The sequence below is a fragment of the Dunckerocampus dactyliophorus genome, chromosome 14 (genome assembly GCF_027744805.1).
Source record: "Dunckerocampus dactyliophorus isolate RoL2022-P2 chromosome 14, RoL_Ddac_1.1, whole genome shotgun sequence".
In the NCBI taxonomy this organism is placed as follows: domain Eukaryota; kingdom Metazoa; phylum Chordata; class Actinopteri; order Syngnathiformes; family Syngnathidae; genus Dunckerocampus; species Dunckerocampus dactyliophorus.
Genome location: NC_072832.1, coordinates 6550518 through 6566183, shown reverse-complemented (window position 1 = coordinate 6566183; position 15666 = coordinate 6550518). Strand labels below are relative to the sequence as shown.

The 15666-nt window shown below is 41.8% G+C and overlaps 1 protein-coding gene across 1 annotated transcript in view; it reads left to right on the top strand.

Moving 5' to 3' along the window:
* cdh5 (cadherin 5) overlaps window positions 1–14602 on the top strand; it is a 44982-nt gene extending 30380 nt beyond the window's left edge. The window contains exons 12-15 of the mRNA XM_054799199.1: window positions 1225–1355; window positions 1432–1546; window positions 6188–6320; window positions 8123–14602. Coding sequence (XP_054655174.1) covers window positions 1225–1355; window positions 1432–1546; window positions 6188–6320; window positions 8123–8504 — 761 coding nt within the window. The 3' untranslated portion in view covers window positions 8505–14602. The remainder of the gene's footprint in view (window positions 1–1224; window positions 1356–1431; window positions 1547–6187; window positions 6321–8122) is intronic.
* Window positions 14603–15666: the final 1064 nt, after the last annotated feature.

The window sequence follows — 15666 nt, the reverse complement described above, 5'->3', positions numbered from 1 at the left end:
TTCTCAAAAGCGACTAGCAACAAATGCCGTTTTGTTTTCAGGTATTGTGAAAGCACGTATTGTTCGACAGTGTACAGTCAGCTTCCGTGGCACACAGAGCATGATGTGGAGCTCTACGCACCCAAAGTGCAAAAGTGTGAGTCACGATGAAGGTGGAGCCCGCCCTGTTTTACACAGCGAGATCTAAAACGCAAATGGTTCTTAATCTTGTTTATCTTTTATGGTTAGTCTATTTGTACCCCATCCATCCTTTTTCTATGCCGCTTCTCCTCACTAGGCTTGCAGGGGTATGCTGGAGCCTATGCCAGCTGACTTCAGGTGAGAGGCAGGGAACACCCTGGACTGGCAGCCAGCCAATCGCAGGGCACATATAGACAAACAACCATTTACACACATTCATACCTATGGACAATTTGAGTCACCAATTAACCTAACTTGCATGTTTTTGGAATGTGGGAGGAAACCGGAGTACCCAGAGAAAACCCACACATGCACAGGGAGAACATGCAAACTCCACATAGAGATGTCCAAATGAAAAGTCGCTTTTTATCCATTTTTCTTCCCGATCTCCTGACTGTGTGGCCAACATGCTAACACTCGGCCGCTGTGCAGCCTCTATTGCTTGTCTTTATTTGTAAAATGAGGTGGATTATCTTACAATTCTTCGGGTAAATGTAAGTAATTGATAAACCAGTTGTTACTACATGTATTCACCAGAAGAGTGGGCTACTCACATACCACACTGAGTCATGCTAATGTGAGCCATTGAATAAACACAGCATAATCTGTTATTCGCAGTTCAATTGTGCTAATTTTAAAAAGTTCTCAATAGCCAACGTGTTATGGGACAACTTTGAGGGGCACTGGCCGAGATAAAATATTAAAGTTATTTTATTTTGATGAAATGATTGTCAATTTTAAATGAACAAACCAAGAATCAAGTTTATTTGTTGTTCTAAACTTAATTAAGGTGTTTTTACTCACTTTTTTGTCTCTCTTATGAGGTTATGCTTTTTTTTTCCCTACAGCATTTTTCAACATCATATGCAAATGACATACAAATTAGACGATGACGTCATCTAGTGACTTCTAAGACAGCCAATAGCTACTTTTCTTACTGAAAAGTTGGCAACAGTGCCTCTGCTTTCGGAAGTGGACCAAACAAGTAATGGGGATGACGATTTTTGTCATGCTTGACATTAAACGTAATTTGTGTGTGTTCAGACAACACAGCAGACGTCCTGGTGAAACAAGGCCCCTTCAATCTGGATGACCCCAGAGACTACAGCGTGGACGTGAGCATTAGTGACGGCGGACGCCCCATCCAGACCAGCATCACCAAAGTGGCCATCAAGGTCTGGGATGGTGTTTGTGTATAACTTACTAGACAACCTAACAGTGTGGTTCAGTGGTTCATCTGGCTTGTTGCAGGCATGTCGCTGCGATGCCAGGCGGATTCCGACGCAGTGTAAGGCTGTGGCTCAGAAGATGGGAGTGAGCGTCCATGTGCTCATCGCCATTCTTCTCTGCATTCTCACCATACTGGGTAAGATGATATTCAAGTGTCTGGATGAGACTCTGCAGAGCCTCAATTACAAATGTAAAGCCATTCATGTCAACATGAGAGGGCCCTGTTGTTATAATACCTTTAAAAGTGACCTATTATGCTTTTCCCTCATTTCTGACCTATAAATGCTGTTACAATGTTATATTCTTGTGTTAAAAGATGCCAACGCGTCAGATAATGAGGTTTGCGCATTTGGAAGTGACACTTGAAAGCAGTTTTGAACAGCTCTGCACGCTGTGTTTTACAGAGTTTTTTTTAACACCGAGTTCCACTGACATCAATGCAACCCTGACTTCCTTATATGGGCATGCCCATGCACGCGCTGTAGGCCTGCCCTCCCCCCGCTCTGCTTCCCTCTGCTCTGTTACCATAGCACATATGGCTCCCTGGAAATGTTTGTTTGGGTGTGCCTAAAGAGGCAAGCATCAAGGCAAAAGTGGTTGGAGTTGCTGATTCCCGGCCAGCAAGAGAAAAATATGCTCTATATATCTTTATATCTACTGTATATATATCTAGGTCTATACATATCTGTATATCTGTCAACGGCACTTCACACGAGACTGTTTTGTGAACATGGACAAATACAAAGCGTGACTATCTGCCAAACTGTTGCTGAAGTCTGACCCCTTTCCAACGTTACTTGGTCGTGTTGAAGAGTCAGAAGAGCAAGCTGTAAGTAACAATTTAACAGTGTCCTAACTGTGTGGGGTTTTTTTGTTTAAGTGATCGGACAAAAATGGCTTTCGACAGCTTTTAGGAGCGCTTGGGAGTGTGACCAATCACAGCAGTGTGGGCTTGGCGAGAGGCGTACCTGGAGGAGGGTCTGGGGTGGAGTAAATTACACAGACCGTTTGGGCGGGAGGCAGGAAACACTGCAGGAAGAGGTGCAGCGTCCGGAAGATCTAGAAAACTTTCTGTGCAGGTTATCGCGTGTGTAGCTGCTCTACAGGAGTCCAGAACTCAATACAAAGGCCCGGAAATTAGTATAATAGGTCCTCTTTAATAAAGATTTAGAGTGCAAGGAAAACATAGCTCTCTTTGACCACATGATTATTCATTAACAAGCATATTGCACAACACAGCAGCACCAGAACTAACGGTGTAATCGCGGGAAGGAGAAAACTGCTAAGCCAGCATCAATCACGCTGATGAGTTCGTTGTAAAAAATAGGTCAGGCACTCATGACTTTCACTCCAACAACTGTGTTGCCATACAAAATTTTTAAACCGCATATAGAGCTACATAAAGTTGCTGGATGCTGACTGCTCATGACACTACAAATGCAGCTGTTGTCATCTTGTCAGGAGGTCGTCTACAGCCATAGTGCAAAGTAGAGACAACTTTGGTGGTTATAGTAGACATTCTGTTATAGTTAGTATTATGATTATTATTCTGTTACCTTAACAAGCGCAAATATGTTGCAGTACTTATCAAAACAAAGGAAAAAATATTATGTTTTACATATTTTTTTTAATTAAATTTTAATTATTGATAATTGTATTATCTCATTTGTATGTTTTTCCCCCCCCCACTCTGTTTGGATACGTAATGCAACATACTTGTAATGCGCTTGTTCACAACAGGGTGGAAAATATTCCATTCCTAACACTGGCACTACCAATTTTAACTAAAATTGTAACTAAAATAGCATTCAGACCTCCGTCAAGGCCAAAACGATCATACATCACAAGGCCATACTTTTCCACTCAACTCTAGTAGTTAGTTAGAACTACCACACTCCATCTACTGGATGGGTGAGCACTGCCACACTTGGCACCAATGCGAGTGGTCTCAAACAGCAAAGAGTGAAAATAAATGATGGTTAAGTCAGATCCTAACCAAATTTCCATGGGTTCTTGCTGGGCACGTGTCTCATCATTTGTAACGTATGAACATCATCGTCACATGGCTTCACACTAAAACCCGAACACAAAGGTTGACTTAAGGCTTTTAGTGGAACACGGAATGTAAGGCAGACGCCTGATCCACGGACTTCGATACAGACGTCCTTGCTTTGCGGTGGAACCTGCCCCCGTCCCGGTGTTGTTGGTTTAATGAATAATTTAGCGACGGATGTGAAAATAAAGCCTGCAGTTGCCAGTATTCTCTCTGATACCTTCGCCCCCCGCTGCTTTATCTTGTCCTTTCCACGGCTAGAAACACACTCGTCACGTCGGATGAGAGGCGGGACAGTGATTGGCGGCCTTGTGAGAAGGATGAGAGGAGGAACTTAGAGATAAAGAGACAAGGAGGAGTAGATGGGGGAGATAGCGATGGCTAAGGAGAAGTTGGACTGAGAGGCAGACAGAAGGAGGTTAAAGGAGGGAAGCGGTGACGAGGTGGATTGTGGGAAAAGAGTGGGAAGAATAGGAGTGGTAATGAGGAGAGTTTATCAGCACTTTAGGTGCCGTCTGCTTATCAAATGGCACCAAACATTCAACTTATTAACTATTAATACACTCCTTCTCTATCCAGTTCTCCATTTTTTCCTTCTTCTCTCCCGCCGGGCCTCCCTAGCTTTATCAAGCGCCTTCAACACAGCCCAGATTAACTATTTAATATACTTGTCATTATCTGCCATGAGGGCCTCAAGCAATTTAGCGCTACCACTCCCCATTCACTTTTTCTCACCACAAGACGCGTTTGACCCTCCAAAATGAACATTTTCTCACTCCACAAAGAAAAGGAAGTCTTTTTTTCCCCCTTCTTCTCTAAGTCTGATATCTGGCGGGCTTATTAAACTGCAGAGCATGTGTTGTAAAAGATTAATCTGTTGCTTTCCCATGCAAACTTAAATGAGTCCCACTCGCTCTCTACTAAAAGGCATGGCTAATGCCGCCCGTCCAGAGAGAGACAGAGGTTCACATCAGAGCCCCAAGCTTGCCGCCTTAATCTAATGTCACAAGCCTTCTTCACTTCCTCCCTCCTTGTCTGTATTCTCTTGGTTTTGTCCCATTTCCTTCACTTCCTCCGTCCTTTAGTCCTTGCCCTCCTCCTCCAAGCTGGACTGGAACATAAGCGGAATCTAGAGGGATGTCCTACAAAGTCTTCACATGATCTTAATCGTCAGTTAATCTACATTACAGTATGGGCCCACCTCTAAAATCCAACTACAGTATCTGTTTTCAATTTTGATTATTCCCACTGGAAATAATGGAAATAGAAATAACCTGTTGCAGGGTCAAACTGTCATCGTCATAACACATTCACCTTGGTAAACAATGTGACAAATCTCATTTTTCAACATCTGTTACTGTCACATAAGTGGGAAAATAAGTTAAGCAGTGTTAATAGTAAAAGGTAAAAATGGTAAGAGTCTTAAAACTTATAACTTCTCTTAACACCTTTTAGAACAGTGGTCACCAGCCCAAGATCTCTGGTCTCGGCCGTGAAGCTGCGCACGATCCTCCTTTTTTGTTGCTAAAGGGTGCCAACCCCTGGCCTAGTTGTTGAAAAAAGATAAATACTGTTAAAAGTTGCCGAGAGCACTGCCAACATTGAAATGGCATTTTATTCACAAAGCACATCGCCACTCAGTGTGCTCATTTGTCATGAAATATAGGTGTCATGTTTGAATAGAACACATAGAACTACTAAGAGGTGAAGCAAATGTTATTTGGGGAACTACTCGGCATCAGCTGGTGAGCTACTACTATCTTATGAGCTACACAACTGACACACAACTAGTGTTTTGAAGACAAGCCATAAGTATTATAATGATAACAAGAGAGTAAGACTGTGAAGTGACACTTTAAAAAAGTAAGTTGTGATGATGATTGACGTAACCCATGAACATGTACAACTACCACGTGAGATGAATACTTTGAATGGGTGACACATTTTACTCAACACACTCTTAGCATTTTAAGGTCCTCAGACTAAAGTCCGAGTCGTGTCCTGAGTCATTGATATCATGGCCCAAGTCGAATTGCAAGTCTTTGATGATGTTGTCAAGACGAGTCCGAATGCATCAAAATTGTGACTCGACTCTGATTCGAGTGCAAGTCACGTGAGTCGAGTCCACACCGTCATGAGTCAAGGTAAAGGGGGGTTACACGTGTACAGATAGATGGACGGATAGACGGAGAGATATGCTGTAGATAGATAGATGGCTGGATAGCTGCTCTAGGTATTTTATCAACAACTTTATCAAGACCTTCCTTCCATGCTCTTCCTCATTCCTCTTCCTCCCCCCTTCCCATCTTTGCCAAGTACTTACTGTCGGTTTCTCGCCGGCTGAGTAGATTCATTTGCTCTAGGCAAACTTTGCAGACACCTTAAAACCATCCGTCGCTCATTTTGCCGCCGCCTGTGTTTTCCAGGCTCGCTCCCTTGTTAGCGCGCCTTCCTCCTCACTCGCTCGCTCACTTACTTCCTGGCCCCATTCTCATTCCTGCCCTAATTTCCCCCCCCACACACACATCGCTTTAGAAAGCCTTGCTCGCTTTCTCGTCGGCTGACCGCTTTAATCTTGCCAGCCAAAGTTTTCATGTGCCCGTTAATTGCGTCCCACCAACTGCTGTCTGTCAAACATCTAACACTGCTGGAGAACTTTGCTTGTCTTCCAAGAAAAAGAGTGAGTCTTTTCCCAAAACTGAGTACATCTGCTGTGTCTTTCAGTGATCGTGATTCTGTTTGTGATGAAGAAACGCTATCACAAGGATTCGCTGGCCAGTATGAAGAACAGCGGCGAGATTCACGAACAGCTGGTTACGTACGACGAGGAGGGGGGAGGGGAGATGGACACCAACGGGTAAGTGGATGAAAAAAGATCACATTATTCTAAATTCATACACACTCCTTGCCCTGTAGAACAACATAACTACTGCCACCTACTGGAATTTTCAGAAATAATTGAATTTCTAGAGCAATAATGTTGTGCTAATTCACAATTATCAGAATGTCAGCAAATCAAAGCAAAAAAAGAAAGGAAAAAAGGGATGAGGGGGAAATGAATGTTTGCAAATAGCATGTTAGCGTCAAAGTGATTGCATGTCGCTACCATAAAGGCCAAAAAAATGCGGAAAAAAACAGTTGAGCACCCGTTTGTTAATTTTGATTCTGGTGAAGAACGTTCCAGTTTCGCCATAATTGCTCAAATACAAAAAAGTGAAAATAAATTATGGGATCTCTGCAAAAAATTTTACAGTTAGAGCATAAAAAACCTGTTTATGACCTTCTAAGTACAGGTTTTACCATTATTTGAATCTTGTAGACATGAAATACACCTCTATAGTCAACTTTACACGTGTATTTACACAAGATTCACCATGCACTTCAATCACTTTATTAACAAACAGAAAACACATGCAGTGAACATTCACACAGGAACTGCTGTAGGACATTCTCTACATTGCTAACATGCTGCGACCACTCAGCTAACAGTCAACTCTAGCCAGTTGACGACACACGTCACTTCCCAGGCCCCGCTTGTCAAAGGCGCACACAAGTCACAGATATTGTATTACACTTCATATCATGTCTTTTGAATGCCTTATATTAGTATTTTCATTCATTTAGACATTTTTAAGCTTGAAAATGCTTAATTTAGGCCATGAATACGTATAGCTTGCTTAAATATGCATATTCTTTTAATTAATAACCATATTCAACCACAAAACAGTGATCATTTACTAATTAATTCTTTTTTTTAAATAACCGCGAGGGTGCGATGTAGCCAGGGACGACTGGAAGTCAAAGTTTGACAAAGCACTGCACACATTTCCGAATAGTTAGGTTAGCACCACAGCTAGTGGTTGCTAAATTAGATGATCCAAGCTCACCATGGCAACGACAGAGATGTTATTTTCCTCGTTGGGTCGGTAGCGTAACCAAAATGACTTTAAAGCTAATTACCGCATATTGTTTGAGCAATATTTGATGCCTCTTATTACGCTTCTTATCAATATTTATTCCCTGACTTGTTCGTGTGAGACACTTTGTACTTGAAGGAAAGCCGTATTAAAGTGTATTAAACCTCCTCTGTTCGCAGTATTTATCTCCTGGGCTGCGTCCCATAATTTTCTGACCCAGTTTAGTTGAAAGGAATCATTAATGTTTGATGTAATCTGCATCTAATCTAATGTGAAGCATCTTAAAAAGCCCCTGCTAAATGCATGGCTCATTCTATGCGGAAATAGCGCCTATGATTCCAATCAAACGTCTCCTCGCCGGCCGAGTCTTTTTGCTGGACATGTCCACTTTTTGGAACCGTGTCATGCATTATTCCATTGTGCTGGAAGTTTTGGTTTACCATCGAGAGACTGTCCTGTGCTAGCTTTTGAGTCACTGCTCATGCACTGATTGGTCAGTGTATGTGTCAATCATTATGCAAAGCACCTTTAATCGCTCATGTTGTCTTCAGGCAAGCATTGGTCAGTCGACTTGTCAATCATGCCAGCTACCCTCAGCCACAGTCATTGAAAAATCAACAGTAGGCTGGCCGGCTAATATATATCATAGTAATCACTTGTTTTTGTATTTTGTCTTGTTCAAGGCCCTGAAGATATTTATCAAACTACAGTATCTTTACAATATCTGCCTCTCTCTGCTTAGCTACGATGTCTCCATCCTGACGTCGGCCTTCCACGATGGCTCCCTTCTCCGCCACCCGGACTGCCATCCCCACCCGTCCCTTTATGCCATGGTCCAGAAGCCCCACCCGCACCACGGCCAGCCCGCCGCCTGCAAGGGCGACATGGCGGCCATGATCGAGGTGAAGAAAGACGAGGCTGACCATGACAGGGATGGCTTCCCATACGACACGCTGCACATCTACGGCTACGAGGGGCCAGAGTCCATAGCGGGCAGCCTCAGCTCTCTGGGAAGTTCCTCCAGCGGGTCGGACTCGGATTACGACTTCTTGAGCGACTGGGGCCCCAGGTTCAGGACCCTGGCCGAGCTGTACGGCGTGGAAGAGCCTGACTACTACCACTAATAGTCTTCCGGGCAACATGCCAGGATACTAAACAGCCATGCACACACACACACACACGTGCACACACACAGATTAACACACATTAAGAGACAACAACTGACCTTGATGTTGTCAGTTTTGTTTCTGGACGAGGAGCTAGGAGAAATTTGGAGGGTCCAAGAAGCTCCATCAAGACGAAGCTCTCTGGTCGTCCAATCAGATAAAAGGATGTCACGGGAGGGGGAGGGGCTTCGTCATTTGATGATTGCCTGAAAGGTAGCAGCCAATCAAAGTTGAGGTCTGAGCAGTGTGTTTGTGTGCCATTTTTTTATTTTGTATTTTTTATCTGTACATCTACACGGTCATCTGTATAATCCAAAAAAGAAGAACTTTGTTGAGGAAAAAAAGGCTTTGCTACACATGTTAAAATGCTACACATCTTAAATTCCAGTAAAAGAGGCTAGATTTCGGCCAACACCACAAATACACTATTGTGGGACTTGCTCAAAATGGTTGAAAATACGAGAATATGGGACCTTTTTAAAGGCTCTCCAAATTATTGAGAATTCTTGGATTTTTCGTGTTTTTTGTAGAAGCAATTTAACTGTCAAGAATGAGATTTTAACCAAGAAATCAGAAGCTGGTGGTTTCTAAACGGTGTGACGCCCTCACTTCAATGCAGTGTTGTGTCCCGGTTGATACTGAAAAGGGACAAGAACAAATACTGGAATTTTATATTTTAAGTCTTCACTTGAGTTTCTCCTGCCTCTTCAATCCAAATATTAGTTCAGTTTTTATCACTTTCTTTCGGAAAAGGACCACAGCAATAGTCAGAGATAAATGTACAGTACATCAGGCACACCCTTTTTTCCATTAAGTGCCGACACCACCACACATTTAGCAGTATTCTGAAAGAAAGTAAAGCAAAACTACTCTTAATGTTTTCTCCAAGCCAAGCAGTGAAAGAGGAGTCATTTTCCAAACAAGCCATTATGTCCATTTTGTAATTTTATCTGCGGCGAGAAAGCGAGCGAGCAGAGGAGGGGAAAAAAAGAGCTTTGTTTGACACAAGCCGTCATCGCAGTTATTGTTGTGTTGAAAGCTCAACTCTCAGAGGCCTCGTCTCAACGAGGTCCTCTGCACAACTCAGGAAGCTCACGGATGCTCCAACAACTTTAACCTCTCATCCTTCTGGCTACTGTCAGCTTGTGGAAGCATGCCCCGCCCTCCAAAAAAGCAGACAATTGCTGAATACATTTTTTTGGATAATTTTTTTTTAACCAGCATATTGTTCAAATAGGCTAAACCGGGGGTGTCTAAAGTACAGCACGGGGACCATTTGCCGCCCACAACTGTTTTTGTATTGCCCTTTCCATTTTGAATATACAATTAAATAAGGTAACCAAAAAAAAGATAAACATGGAAAAATAAGAATTTATTTGATGAGAATAAAATACACAAAATGTAAGATATCCAAGTGGTCCCCATCCATTGATTTTCAATACGCAGCCCTCGCTGGGAAAGGTTTGGACACCCCTGGGCTAAATAAACTTCCATCAAGCGTTCTAGAATATACTCTTAATAACCGTTCATTTGGACCCTTTAAAGGAAAACTGCATCATCCACAATCATCATCCACAATCCTTATAGGAGACATGAAAAACAGATCAAAAGAGGCAGCTCATTAATGCACGTAATGGGACACACCTATGCTTCCTACAAAACCTCCAACAAGGTTTTACGGTTTTATATACATGCTATACCCGTGTAGTAAAAGGTACATTCATGATAACGTAATACTTTTTAAGCATTACCGGAACTTCCTTACTGTGCGCACTGATTAGCAACATCGCAACATAGCAACATAGAAAGGAACGCTACACCAAGCATGAACTTTTCCAAGCTCAAAACTAAAAACACAGTAGCCGCTCCAAGATGTATTATTAGCTCTCGGGAGTGGCCTGATGCATTGTGAGAGCGGCGAGTACGCGCTGTGAGCGAATGTGTGGTAAAGCTAGACGCTAGCTGGCTAGTAGCTAGCCGTAGTTCTGGAGCGCAACAATGTTAATAACAATAACAACAATGTCGCTGTAGCTTGGTTAATATGCAGGTCAGATTATATGTAAAAGGAGAGTTGTTGCCACTTTTTTGCGGTGGTTTTCAGACAGCTTTATAGCCAGAATACCTAGGTGTGTCCCATTAAGTGAATTCATAGCTGTCTAATTTTTTCTGCTTTTATTTCTTTAGAATGCACAAAAGAGAAAGACGTGTGTTCATGTCTTAAATAAGGATTGTGGATAAAGGGCAAAATTTAAAAAAATAATAATAAAAAGAGGTGCAGTTTTCCTTTAAGGATCTGTTAAAGAGCAGTTTTTGGTTTAAAATTCAATCTTGCTGCCATTAAAGCAACAGCTGAGGCAATTTAAGCCACTCAGGTGCCTGGAGAAAGTCATTTCTGGAAAAGTCAGTGGTGGACCTGTGAAAGAGTAGTTCTTCGTTTAAAATTTATACAGAAGTGACTTTCTAATGCTGTTCTAACAGTAATGGGTGTCCCTAGTTTATGAGCACCAAAATTAATACAAATCTTCCTCACTTGTCTGTTCCACTCTCAAACGCTCGCTTTGACTTCATGAAGGAAAAACCACCTTCATGGACCCCTGCCTCGCTAGATAACTCCTGCCTCTTGTTTATCATACTAGGGGTGTCTCGATCCAACATTGATATTGGACCAATATCAGCAAAAAAACAAGTATCGGCCTGCATCTAAAATCTCGCTATTGGCTCTCCGATACAAGCAGTCGATTCCAAGCAGTTGTTCAACCTGTAGCGGCTGAATAAAGCCCACGTTATCACAACAACAGCGTGTGCTAACATGTTTGTTGGCCATGTGGCAGTATTTATCATTAAAGTCCATAAAAGACGTTGCAGATGAGTGCAAAACTTGTCATGCACAAGTTTCAAGTGGTGGCACAGAACCGGGGAAGCTTAATACAACAAACCTCATTGCGCATTTGAAGCAGCGTCACACAGGAAACTCCCACAGGACAGCAAAAAGTCTTTAGCTGTAACAGGAGAGAGCCAGCCCCTGTCGGCGGTGAGTAATGTTGGGTTTAAATGCTTAATTGAGCACATCGAACCTTGCTATATTATCCCTAGCGGCCATGACATCATTGAGAAATATACTGTATACTCCAGATGCATCAAGAAGTAAATGAGTATTTTTCTCATACCTACTGTTGTTCTCTGTTTGAGTAATAGCACTTGATCAAGCATTTTCTAACATTCCACATTACAAAATAAGTCATAAAAGTGTGTATGATTTGTGCTGATATTCAAGGCAGCAATACCAGTATCGTATCGGAAGTGAAAAAGTTGTATTGGGACATCCCTAGTGTTTAAAAAAACAGCAGGCTTTGCTATACATCTTAAAATATAGCTGTATAAATTCCAGCATCACGGCTAGATTTTGGCCAACACATCTCCAGCGCACTACTGTGGTTTAATTTAAATGGTTCAAAAACACTATAATGAGACATTTAAAGGCTCCGCAAATTATTGGTAGTGGTTGGATTCGTCGTCTTTTGGGGAAGACCAATTTAACTGCGGAAAGGGTGAGATTTTATCATGAAAATGAGGAGCTTGTAGTTTATAAAAGGTGTTAAAGGGCAAATGTGTTGCCTTCACTTTCAATGCAGTTGTACTGAAGATGCAGCGAGTCCCTCCAAGGAGGTTATGTTGTTTTGTAGGACTAGATATAGTCCCTCTTCATCTCCTTTTCCAATTAGTCCAAGAATCCTGGAAGCGTTGATAATCCCATCCTTTGCCAAGTGTCCTGTATATGGACACAACCGCTCCTTGGCAGTTCTTGCAGTGGTAAGGCTAGGGTAAGGAACTAGCTCACAACCAGCTGTAACCCCTAGGACTAGAACTGGGGAGGGTTTCAACTACTCCCCTGGTTAGGGTTAGGAGTGGGAATAGGATTAGCTACCCTCTGGTTAGGATTAGGATCAAGAAATTTGCTGAAATTTTTTTTACTAATAATAGGCGGTAGTCGACAATGAAATGGCAATAATTTATTACCTAATTTTTGAAAAACTGCGATAGAGTGAGGGAGCGATGTTCGAACCAGGGCGACTGTGCTGTAGTTTGGTAAATCCCTAAACAGGCCATTTTTCCACAGTTACAATTTCAAATTGGGATAGTTGGGATTGCTCTGTGTATCATTCTAATATAAAGAATTCCTCGTTTATTCTCTATGTTGTTCTTGCTTGGAAGGCCAAACTGAAGACACAATAGCTGGAAGTCACATCACTCTTTTTCCCGTCGGCATTCATGTGTGAACTTCCAGCACCGTCTTCCCTCCTCGTCCTCGCTGCCTCGTCCCGGCTTGAATCAACGCTAAACCAAACAGTGGAGTCATATTCCTGTCCATAAGGGGGAGGGATTGAAAGAGGGAAGGAGGGGGGGAAGGCGAGGTTGTGCCCGCCTTTTCCTGCCGTATGTTATCTCTCTGGTGACCCGACACATTGTCCTCACTTCCTGTTTGGTGGGCTTGACAAACAATCTTGGAGAGGAAGGCGAGGAGGTTGAAGGTTAAGAAGAAACAAGCATTAAGAGAACAATGTAGCCATTGAAAGCTTTCAATCACGGCAACACTGAGAAACACTTGACCAATCTGAATATGTATGTGCTTTTTTGGAGATTATAAACCACAAATGGATGATTTAACATTCAATTTTCAACTTTAGTTTGTGCCCCTTTTATTCACACTTTTTTATTTTTTATATTTTAACCTTTAGACACAATTTGATGATTATCCATAATCTTTAGTAAGACATTTTGCTGAAAAAGAAGACACATGAATCACTCAAAATCCCTAAAATGTAAGCTCTTTTTCATTCATTACAAAAAAGGCGGCAGCCATCAAAGTCAAAGCCCAGCAACGTCACCTTCTATTCTACTTACTTTGACTTTTGTCTCTTTCCTCCACGCTTGTATTTATTTTTCAGAAAATGGACAGCAAAATGTTTCCTTTCAAGCTCGTCCGCCTGATTTCGCTCCTGAATTCACTGCGTGGGACTTTGAGCGAGAGAGAAAAAATGTTGGTTTTTCAGCCAATTTAACCATCTACATTGTGAGAAGCAGACGGACAAATTGGCCGACCATTTTCTGGCCCATTTTTGCTCGCTCATTTCAGATTTCACTTGCAGGAACAAAATGTTCAAACTGAACCCAAAAAACAGACGGAAAAGTTGATTTTGTGGCGGTTGCAACTCCATCCGTCCATAATAATGTTTACCCAGTCTAATTGAGAATTTAGGGGCATTATGCAGGGTTGTCATGGCAACATCAGAGACACATTTCCCTTATTACAAGTCAGTGTAACATTCAAATTATATTATTTGAAGGTATAGTCGTGCTTTTGGTTGAAGGAGGGTGATTTTCTTTTAAGAGGCTAAAATGATTTTACATTCAAACTCACTGTCTCAGGTTGGGATGCAAACGCAACAAATTGTCACATTAACAAATGAACTCACGTGTGTACACTAATAAATGACATATTTTCACTGTATCTTGTGCGTTACTGGTGGACTTCGACTGAAATGTACAGTATACAAAAATGTGCCTCTCCGTGTGATTTCGTTTGTTTGTTTTTTTTATATTGTATTTAGGCAACTATAAACTTGACAGAATCGCTTTTAAAAGTATCACTAATTGGATTTTCGATAAAAGATGCAGTGTGTCTTATGTGTTTTCACCAAGTAATTGTAGGAATTTGTACAAAAAGTGAAGCGTTTTGCGTGACACAAAAATACATTCAATTAATAAAATGATTATAGTTTATTTTTTAGCGCTTTGCTTTTTGTACAAAATCCTACTAAATTCCTTCGGGAACCGCATAAGGTAAAAAAAAAAAAAAAGCAAAAGAAAACATTTCTTCGCTGTATAAACAGAGAAGATGTGTGCCTTCATTCTTTCAAGAAAATAAAAGTGGAATTCTTTTTTTCTTTTTTTTCGGGATGGTGAACACAATGTTTTATATATTGTTTTTATGGCGTATAGCAAATGACTTTTTATTACCTGACATTTTTGTAAGTGTAGAATAAAAAAATAAACTTTGAAAATGTTTCATCTGGTGATTGATGTTGAATGTTTTTTCATTTTGAAAAGGCAGTAAAACATAAGGCATATTTTTAAGACATGAAATGTTGCTTGAAGGAAGAATACTTAAAACTGTAATGGCTTTAAAAACATTTCTACATATTAAAGTGTTCAAGCTGCGTCTCTTTGGTTTTGGGAGGCGTAAGAGCAGAAAAGAGCCAGATGATTTGCAGCAGGTTTTCATGTCGTCACTTCAAAGTTTGCGTGAAACCTAAGAAGAAAATGGGGCTGTAGCGTGTTTGAAACGTATAAAGTTACATGGCGGTGAAGATTGGCTCACTTCCTCTGAGGCTCAACGTTCCGACGCGGCAGCGACAAACAACCGCGGGGCCATTACCTTCACATTGACCTTTGACATGGAGGAAGTCTGATGTTTCTTTAACCACCAAAAAACCCCTTTGAGATAAACTACGAGATGGAGGCGTTGGACCTCCATGAGACGTTTTTGACTTGACCCTCGCAATTTGGACACAATCTATTCCAGAAGATTTACCATTCATATTTCCCAAATGAAGTGATGGAAACAAAATGAAGGGAAGGGTGATGGTCAATGACAAAAAGACAGCCAAGGTAGGTGACGTCAAAGATGTAATGCACACTATTGTTGGCATTATTAACTTATCATTGTCAGGGATGGGTTCGGGTTCGTGGGCTGAACTCCAGAGTACATGAACAGGTGTGGGGGAATCCACGGCGGGCAGTGCAGGGACAACTGGGCAGAGGACGAAGCGGTAGGGTCAGGTAGGAAAGAAGGTGTACTCCACTGCAAAAAGTGCACAAAAAGCAGGAGGTCACCAGGAGTGGCAAAAAACACAAAACAATCTCACTGGAACCTTGACAAGAGCCCGTAAAGGGTGGCATCAAAGATGATGCTGCGATGATTCAAAGAAGTAATACAACAGGCCGTTGAAACGCCGTTGGCGAGGATCTGGAGGGACCCTGACAATCATTCCAGAGCAACTTTGCGGATGATTACCATGAAGCCCAGAGGGGATCATGCTCTGCTTCACGATGTCGCAGA